We start from the raw sequence: 18,034 nt of genomic DNA on the forward strand, positions 1-18,034 counted from the left end.
ACATGTCTGTGCAGCAGTTTCTACTTTTTGAAATATTCTGAAAAAAGATATCGACCCAAAACTTCACCTATCCAGGTTCTCCAGGGATGTTGTCTAACCTGCTGAGTTTATATATTAACCAGCATGTGCAATTTTTTTTCTACTTAAAAAAAACTAATTGTCTTTGAAAGACAGCTAGACATTGCGACATTAAAGGCACCATATTAATTCAAGTTTTTTTCTCAAAACACCAAAGATCTGTCTTTACTCCTTATTCTTGGCTTTCCCGACCAGCAGAAACAGCAGTGCTGTTAATCGACACAAAATGCTGGTGTAACTCAGCAGGACAGGCAGCATCTCCAGAGAGAAGGAACGGGCAACGTTTCAGGTCGAGACCCTTCCTCAGACTGAAGGATCTCGACCCGAAACGTCTCCCGTTCCTTCTCTCCGGAGATGCTGCTTGTCCCGCTGAGTTACTCCAGCATTTTGTGTCTATATCTTCAGTTTAAACCAGCATCTGCAGTTCCTTCCTACACATAGCGGTACTGTTAGTTCCCCTTTAAACATCTAAATCCAGCGATTCACTCATTCCTTGCATAGTAATCACCCAATTCTTACGAGTCCAAATACCATTCCAATAAATCTGCACGACGCATCCTCCAGGGTCAGAATATCTTTGTGTGTTGCCTAGCACTGTTGACTGCGGTCCAATCAAACTATAGATGCAGCTTGTAGTAAAGAAGAAACTGCAGATGTTGGTTCATACCAAAAATAGACACAATGCTGGAGTAACTCAGCCGGTCAGGCAGCATCAGCGGAGAAAATGGATAGGTGACGTTTTGGGTCGGGACCCATTTCGACATGAGACATCACCTATCCATTTTCTCCAGAGATGCTGCCTGACCCGCTGAGTTTCTCCAGCACTTTGTGTCTGTCTCTACATGTAGCATATCTTTGTACGTCAGTTCTGCAGATTCAGTTTCACTTGTATATACACACGTTAGCCTCTGTTAGCCTTTACTTATATCAATGTAGTCACTCGACACCACAATGGTAGAACATTTAGAAGGAATTCTAGATCCTGATTGAATCATCTTAACACCAATCCATACCCAAATACATATTTCTGAACGTCCTCTGTCTTTTTAAATCTCTTTCGCAAATTAATCGGAATTGCAGTGTTTGGAAGGCAAAACTGGTCAACAGAGTTTGTTCAACATTTGGGGAAGTTGTGGTGAAGTGTGATTGAAAAGCTTCCGCCCCGAGAGTAACTGAAGCGGGGGGGGGGGGGAGGAGAACGCATTACCCTGAGAAGGTAAAAGACAATTTGCTGGAGGAACTCAGCAGGTCAGGCATCATCTGTGGAGGGAATGGACAGGCACCGTTTCATCTTCAGACTGATACATACTTTTTCTCTGGAGTATTGGTGACTTAGGAATGTTTTTTTTTTAAAGTACACAAAATAATGAGCTATGGATAAAGTGAACACAGTCTCCCTCCCCTCCCCCCCCCCCATAATTGAGGATTGTAAAACTAGAGAGGATCAAGTTGAGAGAAGAGATTTAAGAGTAACCTCAGGGGAAACATTTTTCTTGAAACAAAGTCCTGACCGAAAATGTCACCTGTCCGCTCTCTCAACAGATGTTCCTCCAGCGCTTTGTGTTTTTGCTCAAGATTCAGCATCTGCCGATCCCTGTGCCTCCACCCTCAATGGACTACACCAGTGATTCCCAACCTGGGCCCATATGGCCCATGGCAAATTTCAGGGGGGCCACAGGAAAAAATTGGGATTTAGGGGGCCACAGGTTCAATGAAGGGGGCCACAGAGCTATCACCGTGTTGCCTCCAAAATTTCAGTTCTAATAAATTTAAATGCATGTAGTTGAAATATTTTTGATGTTTGTGGAATAGAATAAAAGAGAATATATGTGCAATTAATAGACGCTGATATTTTTATGGAAGGTATTATAATATTGAAGCACTTTTTTTCCGCTAATAATGTCAGGGGGGGGGCCCACAGAAAAATTAAAAGATCCCAAGCTAAAAAAGGTTGGGTACCACTGGACTACACCATGGAAGCAGCCTCCAGCCCACGCTGCTTTCAGTCCCGGGGGTGAGGGGAGGTTAGAAACGGCTTCGTAGCGACACAAACACTCACCGTGTCCTGAAAAGTTCTTTTATTAGATTTAGAAACAATGAAATAAAAAGGCTTAAAACCAAACTCGGGGGGGGGGGGGTCACTTCTGGCTCCTGCCAGCGAACGGACGGATGGAGCAACAGTGAGCCGAGATGAGCCGTTGTCAGGGGGACATTGCAGGTCGAGGGCAGGGAGTGCGTCCAGTCACTCACAACTCACACACACAATGATCAGCAGCAGCAGCAGCGTTGGCATCTGCTTGCAAGCGAGAAGAGAGGACCGCACATCAGCAGGTCTCCCTCCCCCCTCCCCGACCACCCACATGCAGCAGAGGTGACTCGAAGGACAGTCCGTCCCAGAGAAGCTGAAGGTCCGAATGCTGAAATGACGGGCGACGATTCAGACTCAGGAAAGCGAAACCCGGCCTCCTGAAGTGAGGAAAGTTCAATCAAACATGAAACTCGCACAGTCTCGCCAGGTGGGAGAGGGGTGGGGGTGGGAGACCACCAGCTCTACATTCTATCACCAGTTCTACACTCGCTCAGTTCTCCCCTTGTACGCGTTGGCCAGGCCGTGACCCACCCCTGAACCGGAGCACCCGGACGGCCCACGGCCAGTCGTGTCCAGTCCAGCCCAGACCAAAGATCTTTGGCCCAGACCACACACACACGTCCGTCCGCTGAACCGGGCAGTGACCGCAGTGCCCGACATCCCACCTGGGAGCACAGTTGGGTTGAGGAACCTGCACGCACCAGGTGAGACGGGGCCAGGACTGAAAGTTCCTCCACACTCAGCATGGAGTTATAACCAACACTCTCTCAGTCCCCCTCCTCTAGCACTCTGACCACGTCAGGCATCAGCAGCTATTTCAGGACACCCGGCCTCCAACAGCAAAGGGAGTCTGCCCCACTTTGAACCACAATCTCCCAGGAATTGGTTACAGATCCCCTCCCCCCCCCCCCCCCCCCCCCCCCCCCCGTCCAGGTCAGAGCCACTACCCCACATTTGAGGTCAGTCTGCGCACAGTTGCACAATGCTCCCCGCTGCCAGGAGGTGAAGCCACGGCCCAGTACAACCTCACGCTTGCAACTCAAACCCAGAAGGAAGGGAGCCTTCGGTTGCCGTTGCTCGGGCTTATTTATCCCAGCTCCAACCCTCACCCCCCAAGCCTTGGACAAACCATGCGCCGATATCTTTACTGGAGCGAGAGACTGCATGTTATGTGACAAAGGATCTCTGTACCTGTCACGGAGAGCTGGGAGAATCTCTCAGTACTGCATGTTAAGGCATAAAAAAAACACCCCTTCCCCCCACCCACCTCTCCTCGCTCCCTTCTCAAATCTCAAACTTTTATTAATCTGGGGGGGGGGGGGGGCAACAGAGGGCAGGGACAGTCACCAACTTCACCCCCTTTTCTTCCCCTGCTGCAACCATGTTTTACACCGCCCAGATCATCATCGTAGAAAAGTTAATGGTGGAGGGGTGAGGTTGGTCTCAGATCAGAATGAAGGAGGTGCTCACCCTAATCCCACCACTGGCTGTGTGCCCCCCACCCCGGGTCAAGTATACATGTAAGCATTGTGTGCGACGTGGGGGGGGGGGGGGGGCAGAAATGTAATGTCAATGTAAGTCAATGTAAAACAGTCTCTCCAAAAAGATAACCGGAAAATGGCAACAACAAAAAAAACGATCAAATGTAGACGCGTTACATTTAGCCCCCAGTTAAATCCCATCGTCGGTAGACAAAAGTGCTGGAGAAACTCAGCGGGTGCAGCAGCATCTATGGAGCGAAGGAAATAGGCCACGTTTCGGGCTTGGCCCGAAACGTTGCCTATTTCCTTCGCTCCATAGATGCTGCTGCACCCGCTGAGTTTCTCCAGCACTTTTGTCTACCTTCGATTTTCCAGCATCTGCAGTTCCTTCTTAAACACTAAATCCCATCGTCATTCAATTCGGATCAGACCCGAGACCAAAGATCCTATAGATCTTTGCCTGTGACGGAAAGGCATTCCCAGCTACCCAGTGAAGTGGTGGGGGGGACGGACAAGTCAGCTTCAATCCCACCTATGGAATCAGCGCTGTCTAGAGCAGAGGGCCTGAGAGGGGGAGGGAAGTGGGAGGAAGATGGAGACAAAGCAGGGCAATTGCAGAGGGAGCAGGGAAAAATCGCGCTCAATCATCAGATGGTGAAGATCCCCCACTGAGAACCGATACGGTGGGATGGGAAGGTCACCAGTCTTCACTGTGCAGGAAGGGAACTGCTGATGCCGGTTTCCACCGAAGATAAGACACAAAGTGCCGGAGTAACTCAGCGGGGTCAGGCAGCATCTGTGGAGAACAGGAATCGGTGATGTTCCAGATTGGGACTCATCCTCGGATGAGATTGAAACGTCATCTATTCTATTCCTCCAGAGGTGCTGCCTGGCCCGGCGCCGAGTTACTCCAGGGGTTTGCGTCTGTCTTCGAGTAGTCTTCGTTTTCCTCCCCGACCTCATCTCTCCAACCTCAACCTCCCCCAATCTCATCTTCTACCAACCCCTCAGGAGAGGCGGCTGGAGGTAAACTAGCCGAGTTGGGGACCTCGGGGGAAAAGACCGAGCGGCCTGTTCCGGGATCCCAGCTCGAAGGGTCCACAAGCTACGGACACGTCGGGGGTTGGGTTTGGGAGAAGCAGGACAAGATTGTTTAAAAGATGGCAATAAAGATCCGAACTCCACCAGAGATCAGCGCTGTTCCCCACCATCCCCCCCCACCATCCCGCCCACCACCCCCCCACTCCACAAGATAACACATATGGATAAGAAAGGGCTTGGCGAGTAGCTAGAAAGTATCACCAGAGACAATCTTTATCAGCATATTACATGGGGCGATGCCACACCACCCCATAAATGTTTCACCATCGGACTTAAGAAACAAGGACAAGAATACAAGCACCCTCCCTCACACACACACACACACGTGCGCGCACGCACACGCGCACAAGCACACACACACACCCCTCCCGGCCACAGGCTCACAGCGGGAAGAGTTTTGTTGCGGACGAGCAGTGTCTATGCGACTCGGTGCCCAAATATTTTACTGGGGAGGGGCTGGGCGAGGGTCGCACTCGGGAGGAGCGGTGGGTGGGGGAGGGTGGGTGTCGGGTCCCAGAGCCAGGGCAGCCCAGCGTTGGGAATGGGGGGGGTGGGGAGGGCGAGAGTCAGGGGTCGGCCAGTCATCACCCCCCCTCCCGGGGCATTGGTCACGACTCCTCGTTGCCCGAGTCATCCTCGTCGTCGAGGAAGTCCCCGTCTCCGTCCTCCTCCTCCTCGTCCATGTCATCGTCGTACAGGTCGTCGTACAGCAGGTCCGAGCTGTTGTCGTGCGGGGGCGCCCGCGTCTTCACGCAGTACTCCGCCAGCGTGGTCGGCACCTTCACCCCGTCCTTGTCTGCCTCCGCCTTGGTGGCCAGGACCTGCTTCCTGAGGGAGGGAGGTACAGCAGAGATATTACACCCATTACCCCCCCCCCCAACCCAACCCCCCCCGCCAAAATATTACACCCATTACCCCTCCCCCCAACCCACCCCCCCCCCCCCCGCTGAAATATTACATCCATTGCCCCTCCCCCCCTCAGACAGAGGGGGGGGGGGCGGGGGGAGGGGGAATGGATGTCAGGACCTGGCAGAAATATAACATCCATTGCCCTTCCCCCCCCTCCCCAAAATATTAAATCCATTCCCCCCCCCCCGAAATATTAAATCCATTCCTCCTCCCCCCCAAAATATTACACCCATTCCCCCTCCCCACCCCTTCATAAATATTACATCCATTACCCCTCCCTGCCACCCCCCCCCCCCCCCCCCCCCAGCCGAAATATTGCATCCATCCAAGGGTTTGGACACGCTAGAGGCAGGAAACATGTTCCTGATGTTGGGGGAGTCCAGAACCAGGGACCACAGTTTAAGAATAAGGATTAAGCCATTTAGAACGGAGACGAGGAAATACATTTTCTCACAGAGAATTGTGAGTCTGTGGAATTCTGCCTCCACCGCCCTCTGAGGCAGAGAATTAGACATACTTCAAAATGTACATTATTTCGTTAAAATAGCCCTCATGACTTACTAATGTTTTAATTGTGGCCGTCAGTCAGTTGTGACCTGCGCCTCCGGAGCTGTGAGGAAGCAGCTCCACCAGCTGTGCAGCCATCTCTCTTTCCGCTTTAACACACAAAGGCAGCACTCACCTAATAATCTCTGCATATTCTCTATCCTTTCCTTTACTATCTCTCCATTTTCTGAACATCACCGAGGCGTCCACGTTGGCAGGGGAAAAGGTGTTTGGCTCGTTTAACAGGGAGATGACGCTGAGGAGAATCGTCCTGCATCGGAAAATCGTGGGGCACAGTTACAAGACAGGCAAGGCACGTGCAACTCAACACACGCAGCCACACAGAAATGGGAGGGGGGAGCAAACAAACACCACAGGTTGGAGATAGAAGGTTGAATTATAACCTCGGTGCCACCCAAAGTCCTGTACCTGACGTTCTGTGTGGGGTTCCATCTCTCAGAGGGTAGTTCCCCGCTTTGGGGGTCATCGATAGGCGGATGCAGAATCGAAATGCACACGTCCCCATTCTGGAGGAAAAAAGGAGCAACGTTGCATTGTTGAAAGATGAACAAAGAGCGGCGGCACGTGCTGCTTCGTGTATTAAAGGGGAAAGGGAAATGGTGGCACAGCGGTAGAGTTGCTGCGCTGGAGACCCGGGTTCAATCCTGACTACGGGCGCTGTCTGTACGGAGTTTGTACTCTCTCTCCCCCTGACCTGCGTGGGGTTTCTCCGGGATCTGTGGTTTCCTCTAAAAACGTTCAGGTTTGTAGGTAAATTGGCTTGGCAATAATCACAGACCAAGTATATACACACACACACAGAGTGTATACTATAGAGCTGGTGTACGGGGATCACTGGTCGGCACGGACTCTGTTCGTTCTCCCCGTGATCTGAGTTGGTTTTCTTTGAGATCTTCCGTTTTCTCCCACACTCCAAAGACGTATACAGGCTTGTAGGTTCATTGCCTTGGCTTGGGTTTGTGTACTTCGTATAAACCCAAATTGTCCCCAGTATTAGTAGGATAGTGTTAACAAGCGGGGCTCGTTGGCGGGTGCGGACTCGGTGCCGAAGGACCTGTTTCTGGTGGATCTCTATACTAAACTAAATGTTCCAAGATGACGAGATGTTCTAAGATGGCGCCCATCCATCCACGGGCAACTTAGTTTAGAGATACAGCACACAAACAAGCCCTTCGGTCCACTGAGTCCTTGCCGACCAGTGATCCCCGTACTCCAGCACTATAGTATATACTCGGGACAACCTATAATTAGTACCAAGCCAATTTACCTACAAACCTGAACTTTTTTAGAGGAAACCAAAGATCCCAGAGAAAACCCACGCAGGTCACGGGAAGAAAGTACAAACTCCATACAGACAAGCCGTGTGTACGGAAGGAACTGTAGATATTGGTTTAAATCGAAGATAGACACAAAAAAGCTGGAATAACTCAGTGGGGCAGGCAACATATCTGGAGAGAAGGAATGGGTGACGTTTCGTCTGAAGAAGGGTCTCGACCCGAAACGCCACCCTTTCCTTCCCTCCAGGGATGCTGCCTGTCCCACTGAGTTCTTCCAGCTTTTTGTGTCTAGAGATCGCCACGGTTATTCCTTTCCTCTATTGCAGCCCACAGTTCAGTTTAGTTTATTGTCACGTGTACTGAGGTGCAGTGAAAAGCTTTCTGTTGCGTTCTAACCAGTCAACGGAACGACAACACATGATTACAATCCATCCATTTACAGCGTGTAGATACATGATAAGGGAACAACGTTTAGGGCAAGGTAAAGCCAGCAAAGTCCGGTCAAGGATAGTCCGAGGGACATCAGAGGTCAATAGTTGAAGCACACAGTTTGGACAATAGTTGAAGCACACTCCTTGCCACTCCAGGAAACCCTTGATTTTACTTTCCCTCTCAACATTTCCTCTCAATGTGAACTCTTCAAGGTTGGACCCTGGCAAGTATATAAGCAGCACAGGTAGGTAGGTTGTTAAGACAGCAAAGGGGATGCATGCCTTCATTAGCTGGGGTATAGAAGTCAAGAGCAGGGAGAGATATAAGAGGCTGCAGATGCTGGACGTTTGAGCAGAAAACAAATTGTTGGAGGAACTCAGTGGATTGAGCTGTGTGGTGGGGTGTGGAAAGAAGGGGGTCAACATTTTGGCTCCAGACCCTGCAAAAGGGACCTAGAGTCAGTAAAAAAAAAAAAAGGGAGTGGGACATAGAAACATAGAAAATAGGCGCAGGAGTAGGCCATTCGGCCCTTTGAGCCAGCACTGCCATTCAATATGATCGTGGCTGATCATCCAAAATCAGTACCCCGTTCCTGCTTTCTCCCCATATCACTTGATTCCGTTAGCCCTAAGACACTTATTTCACTTATTTATGAACAACTAATATGAACAGATACCGGTACCAGAACAAAACAGTCAGGTAATGAGAAAAAATATGTACAAATCCAGAATCAACAAATTTACCCCCTGGGTTGACAACATTTACCCCAGGTTGGGAACCCTTGCCCTAAGAGCTATATCTAACTATCTCTTGAAAACATCCAGTGAATTGGCCTCCACTGCCTTCTGTGGCAGAGAATTCAACAGATTCACAACTCTCTGGGTGTAAAAGGTATTTCCTCATCTCAGTCCTAAATGGCCGACCCCTTATTCTTAAACTGTGACCCCTGGTTCTGTACTTCCCCCAACATCAGGAAAATTTTTCCTGCATCTAGCCCGACTAATCCCTTGAGAATTTCATATGTTCCTCTGAGATCACCTCTCATCCTTCTAAATTCCAGTGAATACGAGCCCACTCGATCCATTTCGATGAGCCAGGAAGTGACGTGTGGACTAGGGAGAGGTGAAAGGTTGATGTGCAAAATGAATCAGGTAGATTTGGGAGACAGAGACTGGAGGGGGGGAGAAGATTCACCAGGATAGAGACGGCAGAAACTGAAGATGCTGGAAACATGTAAAGAACACACAGTGGTAGAGTAACTCAGCAAGCCAGACGGCATCACTTGAGAACATGTACGGGCAACATTTTGGGTCAGGACCCCTCTTCAGACGGAGAGAGATTTGGGGGGGGGAGGGAGGATTTGAGAAGAAATTTACACAAAGAGTGGGGATTCTCTGGAATTCTCTGCCACAGAATGTAGTTGAGGCCAGTTCATTGGCTATATTTAAGAGGGAGTTAGATGTGGTCCTTGTGGCTAAAGGGATCAGGGAGTATGGAGAGAAGGCAGGTACAGGATACTGAGTTGGATGATCAACCATGATCATATTGAATGGCGGTGCAGGCTCGAAGGGCTGAATGGCCTACTCCTGCACCTATTTTCTATGTTTTTATGTTTCATCCAATTGTTGGAATCTGGAATATACTCGCTCAGAGTTGCAGCAGCAGGAAATCTCATAACATTAAAACACACACATTTAGGTGAGCACTAAATGTCATTGCAAAATGGCTATGGACCAATTGTGGGAAATGGCATTACTGTGATTAGGTACTGGAGCAAATAATAAACATTCTGTAGTAGGAACTCAGTGGTTCAGGCTATAACTTTGGAGGGAACTGCATAAGAGGACATTTCAGGTTGAGACCAGAAACATTGACTATGCATTCCCTCCACAGACGCTGCCTGACCCTCTTGAGTTTCTCCAGCACTTTGTTTTTTGTTTTTTTAACTCAAGATTCCAGCATCTGCAGTCTCTTGCCTCGCACAAACAGTGGACCGAAAGGCCTGTCTCTGTGCCTCACGATTCCGACTGCTCTCACCATGACCTCAGGTCGACTTGCTCGATCCACGACCACCTCCATCCCAGTGGCCTCCCTCCCCCGATTTGTGCATGCACACCCCTCAATCTTACCTCGTAGATATTCGGATGCCACATCTTGGTGAGGAAGCGGAATGATGGCGGAGAGTAGGGATAATCAATGGGGAACATCAGCTGAGCCTGGAGGTGAGGAAGCAGACAGTCAGAGAGCTGTGATCAGAAACCCCACAGGCAAACCCGTAAACAGTGCCCTTCCTCGAATGACTCACATTTGTTGCCAACGTTCATGCATGATGATTACGTTGGAGGACACCAGACATCACGGCCTAAAATGGTGGAAGCACATCGCTGTGTTGGAAGGAACTGCAGATGCTGGTTTAAACCGAAGATAAACACAAATTGCTGGAGTAACTAACTCAGCGGGACAGCATCTCTGGAGAGAAGGAAAGGGTGACGTTTCGGGTCAAGACCAACACCACTATGGTATTGGCATGGCAGCACCAAAAGCCATCGCGGTGGGTAGTCAAATTGGAGAGCAGCAAGCCCGTCTTGTTGCCCTCTCCCCTGATGCTCAATCTGAAGAAGGATCACCTATTCCTTTTCTCCAGAGGCTGCCTGACCCGCTGAGTTATTCCAATCTTTTTGTGTCTATCCCGTTTCCAGCCTAACGCCACTCACAGTCGAGCTGATCAATACCACACTGATGCTAGTGCGAATGACTACATGCCAGCTGGCTAAACCCAAGCAGTTTATCCGTAGGATAGGCAAGGTATTGCAACACTCGCAGTTTTTCTGTGCTATCCATTTCAAATTTAGAATTTACTCTAGCATGAGCACTATCCCACAAACTAGAGACGATTTACAATTAACGGAAGATAATCAACCTGTAAACCTTTGGGATCTGGGAGGAAACCGGAGCACCCGACGTAAATCCATGGGGTCACGGAGAGAACGTATAAACTCTGTATAGACAACGGCCGTTTTCAGCATCGAACCCAGGTCTCTGGCGCTATGAAGCAACAGATCTACCGCTGCATCACCCATCGAGAGGGGGAAATAATTATTTTTTTAATATTCACTTACCTCCACCAACCTGCCACTAAAACAGATTATGGCTTAAGTCTACAGGGTGACGCCATCTGCAAGCATATTGTCACTGCATTGCACATTCACCTCACTGTGGGAAGTACGGAGTTTTCGCCGTGGAGTCTCTTGCGCTTTTTCCACAGAGACCGCTCCCTCCGTAACTCCCTGGTCAATTCGTCCCCTTCCCACCCAAACCACCCCCTCCCCTGGCACTTTCCCTCGCAACCGCAGGAAATGCTACACTTGTCGCTTAACACCTCCGCTCAGTTCGCAATAACCAACCTGATCTCCCGGTGGCTCAGCACTTGAACTCCCCCTTCCCATTCCGAATCTGACGTTTCTGCCCTGGGCCTCCTCCACGGCCAGAGTGATTCCCACCGCAAACTGGAGCAGCACCACCTCATATTTCGCCTGGGATAGTTTACACCCCAGCGGTATGAACATTGACTTCTCCAATTTCAGGTAGTCCTTGCTTTCTCCCTCCTTCCCCTCCCCAGCTTTCCCACAGCCCACCTCAGGTCGACTTCTTCCTTTCTTCTTCCCGCCCCCCCCCCACCCCTACATTAGTCTGAAGAAGGGTCTCGACCCAAAACGTCACCTATTCCTTCACTTCATCGATGCTGCCTCACCCGCTGAATTTCTCCAGCATTTCTGTCCACGTGGGAAGTATGGATGTCATTTGCGATACTGGATCATGCAAGCATTCCTCACGGGCTCACCCTGGCTGGGTACCAACAGCCTGCAGCTCAGCGCCAGACTCATCACCCCACGGTGCAGTACATATTTCATGTGCAACGTTCCCAGACCAGCTACAGCAGCAAATCTCACTAAAGTGTTGTAGATTAATTTTTAGCTGGTGGGACACACCAGACTAAACATTCGGCGAGCCCAAGACAACAACAACTTGCCATGTGTATCTATGGGCTGGTAGAGGTGCTGCCTCACAGTGCCAGAGGCCAGAGTTCGATCCTGACCTCATGTACTGTCTGTATGGAGTTTGCACGCTACCCCTGTGGGTTTCACACGTCAGAGAAGCAGAATCGGCCCTTTTGGCGCAGAGTCTGCTCTGCCAATCAGTCATGGCTGACCTATCTTTCCCTCTCAACCCCATTCTCCTGTCTTCTCCCCATAACTCTTGACACCCGTACTAATCAAGAATCTGTCAACATCAGCCTTATGTCCTCCACAGCTGTCTGTGGCAATAAATTCAACAGACTACAGAAAATACAGAAGCCTTCTTTCTATACGTACATCCTCTTATTCTGAGGCTGTGTCATTTAGTTTCCTCTCTGGTTCCCTCCCACAAAGAAAGTGGGATAACAGAGCTAGTTTGAACGGGTGATCCGATGGTCAGCGTGGACTCAGTGAGCAGATGAGCCTGTTTCAAAATTATATCTTATATTTATAAACTACTGAGGAAACTTAGCTCAGTAGACAGTCAGAACAACTCCAATGGCCCTCAATACTTGCAACCATGACCCTGTCCTCATATCCACTCGGATGTATCAGAATGAGGTCCATAACCCATTACAGGTCAATGAATGGAATGGAGCCTGGGTCTAAAAATACTGCCCAACACAAGGAACTCATTCAAGAGCCTTTTGGCAAGCCTGCCTTGAATTCACCAACCCCAGAGGATGTCGTCTCAAAATAGATCAGAAACAAAACATGGATGATGTGGCGACGAAATGCATTTGTAGCATAATCTATTCCTCCGCTGCTCTCAAGTGAGAGTCAAAGCCAGGGTCAAACAACAGGGACCATATCGCCAAATCATAACCTTGATACAAACACAGTGGAGATAGCTTTGAAATAAACTTCCTTTCCAAAAGGATACACAGTGGCTTACAAAACTCGACTTAAGAATGTTGCTCAGCAAGAAGCGGAACAAAACCTCTCAGCAACTCCACAGGAGTATTAGCAATCAGAAATGCACACCAGACTATTCATTGAAATCCAGATCAAATGGTCAAAAGACTTGTTAAATCAAAGCCTTAATCAAATAAGATTGAGGGAGGAAACACCTCCCCTTAAAGTTTAAACACAGTTGCCAATGGTAACAATATTGAAGTCAAGGGCATTCAAGACCAGAATCAGAAGTAAGGAAAACTTTACACAGTAAAAGCGAGTGTCCAGAATTGACAACAAACAGTCATCAGAATGTTAGCACATAGTCACCCTGCCACTACTATTGCCAGGGTCTCCAATATAAGGTGTGCAGGAAGGAACTGCAGATGCTGATTTACACCGAAGATCATAGAAACATAGAAAATAGGTGCAGGAGGAGGCCATTCGGCCCTTTGAGCCAGCATTGCCATTCATGGCTGATCGTCCCCAATCAATAACCCGTGCCTGCCTTCTCCCCATATCCCTTGATTCCACCAGCCCCTAGATCAACACAAAATGTTGGAGTTACTCCAGCATTTTGTGTCTACCTCCAACACAAGGGGCTGCCCATTTCTGATTCTGATCCCATTTCAGTTCATTTCAGATTGCCTCCAGTCTCGTTGGTTGTCAATTGCTAAACATAGCTAATCCATCCACAGGCGATTTGACACCAACACTACAGCCCAAGAATTATACCCACATCAGGCTTTATAGTAACTACCCTTCCAAACTGTAAAACCTCTCTCCTATAGTTATGGGGCAATAACCACAGAAAAAACCTTCCCCTGAAAAAAAAAATTTCACCGTGCAGTTGCATATTTTATAAAGTAAAGCACTATTGACTATTACTGCTTGATTACTATTGATCAGTACGGGTGTCAGGGGTTATGGCGAGAGGGCAGGAGAATGGGGTTGAGGGGGAGAGTTAGATCAGCCATGATTCAATGGCGGAGTAGTATTGATGGGCCGAATGGTCTAATTCTACTATCACTTATGAACTTACTGAAGCAAAAATAGCCGTAGGATGAAGAGCAATCCTCCATTCCCACGATGTAAACAACAGTCCATCAGAGTTCCTAGTGGCATCCAACCATGCAGGGACTAGGAAAACCAGCAAGGAAAGAAAAAAAGAGGATAGTCCTTACCTTCTGGGGAAATAACTAAACTAGTTATTACTAAACTAGGAAATACCTAATCCCCGCTCCTATAGACTGGGACAAAGAAGTTCTCTCCTCCCCGAGGCTTTTCCCCTCACCACACCCGCCCCTTCCCCCACTCCAGCGCCCACAGTCCACACACTCCTGTTGGGATCCGTGCCCGACTTGCACCCGCGGCCTTACCTTGAAGTAGCCCCCCTCGTAATGCGTGTTGGGCGGCCCGAAGATCGCCACCTCCCAGTTGTACAAGTCGGATTCATCGACTAGGGTGATGCGGAACCCCTCCACTGGCTCCTCCTGCAGGCTCTTCAGCTCCAACATCAGCGCCTTTTGGGAGCTGCTGGTCTGCTGGTGAGCCATGACCGCCCGGCGCCCTGCTCCCGGCTGCTGGCGCCGCCGCCGGGGAGAGGGAGGGAAGGAAGGTGGGAAGAGGCCGCGGTCGCTGAGAAGAGACGGGGCCGCAGCCAGGGGGGAGGGGTAGGGGGGGAGCTCTGAGCGTGGGCCTTGCAGCCCCGGCGTGGAGAGAGCGTGTATGCGTGTGTATGTATGTGTGTGCGGGCCGCTGATCAGGCGCTGTCCGCCCGCCCCGCTGCCGAGTGTCGCTGCGGTCGCTGTCCCTCCGTCCGTCCTCCCACCCGGCCGCCCGGGTGCACAATGCCCCCGTGACCCCGCCCGCGGCCAATCGGCGAGCGGCAGCCAAGTATCAAATCATAATGCGGGCCAATCACCGCCGCCCGCGGCCCGCGGCCAATCAGCGGAACAACAACTGTATCCAGTCGGAAGTGGCCGGCGGGGCGTCCAATCGCAGCGCGGCTGGCGGGGCGCCCAATCACGGCGGAGGCTGGCAGATCCAATCACAGCGCGGCTGGAGCGGCGGCCAATCGCAACACGGCTGGCAGATCCAATCACAGCGCGGCTGGAGCGGTGGCCAATCGCAGCACGGCTGGCAGATCCAATTACAGCGCCCGCCTCGTCCCCGCACCCAATCAGTTGGCGGCCCGCCTCCCCGGCCCCCAATCAACGTCGGCGTCCCAGTGACGACACCGGGGGGCGCGGGTCATTCTGGGAGATGTAGTTTCATGCTGGATAGAGAGGAATGTAGAATGTGGGACACAGAGTGTATGCAGGAAGGTCACTGCAGATGGACACAGGGTGCTGGAGTAACTCGGCTGGACAGACAGCATCTCTGGAGCTAAGATACAGGACAAAATCGAAACCATTCAATTTACATTACGGAATCAAGTCTCCCCAACTAGAATGATCAATAAATGCGGGCAGCACGGTGGTGCAGCGGTAGAACTGCTGCCTTACAGCGCCAGCGATCCGGGTTAGATTCTGACCACGGGTGCTGTCTGCGCGGAGTTTGTACGTTCTTCCCCGTGGGTCTTCCCCAGGTGCTCCGTTTCCCCCCACACTCCAAAGAGTAGGAAATAAACTGCAGATGCTGGTTTAAATCACAGGTAGACACAAAATGACATTGGTAACATTTGGCCCTAGTGTGTGGGATTGTGCTAGTGTACAGGGTTCACTGGACGGCCTGGACTCGGTGGGCCAAAGGGCCTGTTTCCACACTGTCTCTAAACTAAAACCAAAACTCAAGCTGCAGCTTGTTCATGCATGTGAGGGAATGAACTTTATACCGAACCTCTGTAAACATATTTCTACAAACCTGTGTAAACTGCATAACAGTTTATCATATGCACCGCCAGTAATCCCTGCACATCAATTAGTTTCTGAGTGGCGGAGTAGACTTAGGCCGAATGTCATAATTCTATATTGATCTATATTTCTGAGACATAGACTAGTAACACTGGGGAAGTACGGCAGTATATATTTTTTCTTAATCCTCCAAATGTACCGGCAGAGTAAGAGAACCAATGTCTCCTCCCAGGTAATATCACAACTACTGCATCCTAAATTACACTTAGTAAGTTCCATGGGTAGTCATAAGGTCGTAAGCGATAGGAGTAGAATTAGGCCATTTGGCTCATCAAGTCTACTCCGCCATTCAATCATGGATGATCTATCTCTCCCTCCAAATCCCATTCTCCTGCCTTCTCCCCATAAACTCTGCACATCAGCGCCTCTACTTCCTGAGAAGATTACAGAGAGTCGGTATGCAAAGGAGGACTCTAACTTCTACAGGTGCACAGTAGAGAGCATGCTGACCGGTTGCATCGTGGCTTGGTTCGGCAACTTGAGCGCCCAGGAGCGGAAAAGACTACAAAAAGTAGTAAACACTGCCCGGCTACATCATCGGCTCTGACCTTCTTTCCATCTATCGCAGCCGCTGCCTCAAAAAGGCTGGCAGCATCATCAAGGACCCACACCATCCTGGCCACATGCTCATCTCCCCGCTACCTTCAGGTAGAAGGTACAGGAGCCTGAAGACTGCAACGTCCAGATTCAGGAATAGCTACTTCCCCACAGCCAACAGGCTATTAAACACAAATGAAACAAAACTCTGAACATTAATAGACCATTATCTGTTTATTTGCACTTTATCTGTTTATTTATTGATGTGTGTATATATTTATACAATGGTATATGGACACACTGATTTGTTCTATATTCATGCTTACTATATTCTGTTGTGCTGAAGCAAAAGCAAGAATTTCATTGTCCTATCTGGGACATATGACAATAAACTCTCTTGACTCTAATCAAAAATCTATCTATCTCTGCCTTAACAATATCCATTGACTTGGCCTCTGAGCCTTCTGTGGCCAAGAAAGGTAGTCTAAGTTGCTAGCACCTGAAACAAGATTCTTTGAGCAGACGCTATGCTGACAAGAAATTACCAACAGAGGAAACATTCAACAGAGGAAAGAATTCAACAATGTTGTGGAAGCCTCCTTCAAAAAGTGTAACTGATTCATAGGAATCCCTGGTTCACAACTGCTCGAAATGGAGAAGGCACATTCAGGATGGCATTGAGAACCAGGAGTCTCTTCAAATGGAGCACACAGTGGAAGGAGCAAACCAGATCCCACATTGAACCAAACGATAATGGACCTTCTGGTCTTATTGTGACGGAGTTTGTAAGTCCTGCATTAGTCTCCTTCACCACCTAAGAATGCATGGGTATGGAATGGAAGAAAATGATCCTCAAACCCCAAGAAGATTAATATAGTACGGTATGTTCATAGGTTATAGGAGCAGAATTAGGCCATTCAATCATGGCTGATCTATCTATTCCTGTCAACCCCATTCTCCTGCCTTCTCCCCATAACCCGACACCCGTACTGATCAAGAATCTGTTAATCTGTGCTTTAAAAATACCCAATGACTTGGCCTCCACAGACGTCTGTGGCAATGAATTCCAGATTTACCACCCTCTGACTATAGAAATTCCTCCTCATCTCTTTCTAAAGGTACATTCTTTTATTCTGAGGCTATGCCCTCTGGTCCTAGACTCTCCGTTCGTGTCTAAGTCAGACTTAAGTCAGTCTGAAGGGTCTTGACCCGAAACATCACCCATTCCTTCTATCCAAAGGTGCCGCTGAGTTACTCCAGCATTCTGTGTTTATCTTCGGTGTAAACCAGCATCTGCAGTTCCTTCCGACCATGATGAACTGAATTTCCAGTGGTTCATCAATTTTATATTTGGAATAATCAGTACGCAGAAGTTGCAGGCTCAAATTCTGAGGTTCATATATATATAGAACAGATGCATGGGAGTAAGATGAAGGCTGGAATTCATTCATGAATTTGTTAGTTGCCTCCTTTCCATGTTGATTCTGCCGTTTGTATATAATCCCCGGCAGAGAATGCCAAGTATTCCATTGCAGTTAGGAATGAAGGAGAGAGTGTAATCATGTTGCTGTTGCTGGCTCCGATGAGGACCTGGACATTCTGTATAACGCATTTCTAAATCGACTCAAGGTTTTCAATGAAGATGTCACAGTTTACGCTGCCCTCCCCCCGCAATGAT

The 18,034-nt window shown here is 49.3% G+C and overlaps 1 protein-coding gene across 1 annotated transcript; it reads right to left on the bottom strand.

Moving 5' to 3' along the window:
- Positions 1-4,937: 4,937 nt before the first annotated feature.
- LOC116989545 (ubiquitin-conjugating enzyme E2 R2-like) lies at positions 4,938-18,018 on the bottom strand. The gene is made up of 6 exons (XM_033047032.1): positions 18,013-18,018; positions 14,284-14,717; positions 10,064-10,150; positions 6,634-6,731; positions 6,341-6,475; positions 4,938-5,577 (listed from the first exon to the last, which is right to left on the bottom strand). Exons 2-6 carry the CDS (start codon positions 14,458-14,460, stop codon positions 5,358-5,360), a joined length of 717 nt encoding a protein of 238 aa, XP_032902923.1. The 5' UTR covers positions 14,461-14,717; positions 18,013-18,018; the 3' UTR covers positions 4,938-5,357.
- Between the last annotated feature and the right edge of the window lie 16 nt (positions 18,019-18,034).

The sequence above is a fragment of the Amblyraja radiata genome, chromosome 29 (assembly GCF_010909765.2).
Source record: "Amblyraja radiata isolate CabotCenter1 chromosome 29, sAmbRad1.1.pri, whole genome shotgun sequence".
Lineage (NCBI taxonomy): Eukaryota > Metazoa > Chordata > Chondrichthyes > Rajiformes > Rajidae > Amblyraja > Amblyraja radiata.

Excerpts from the sequence above, each read along its gene's own strand:
- LOC116989545 (XM_033047032.1), bottom strand. The coding sequence starts at position 14,460 with ATGGCTCACCAGCAGACCAGCAGCTCCCAAAAGGCGCTGATGTTGGAG. Across the intron at positions 6,476-6,633 it reads AACCCCACACAGAACGTCAG|GACGATTCTCCTCAGCGTCA; the intron begins GTACAGGACTTT and ends TTTCCGATGCAG. Across the intron at positions 5,578-6,340 it reads GAATATGCAGAGATTATTAG|GAAGCAGGTCCTGGCCACCA; the intron begins GTGAGTGCTGCC and ends TCCCTCCCTCAG.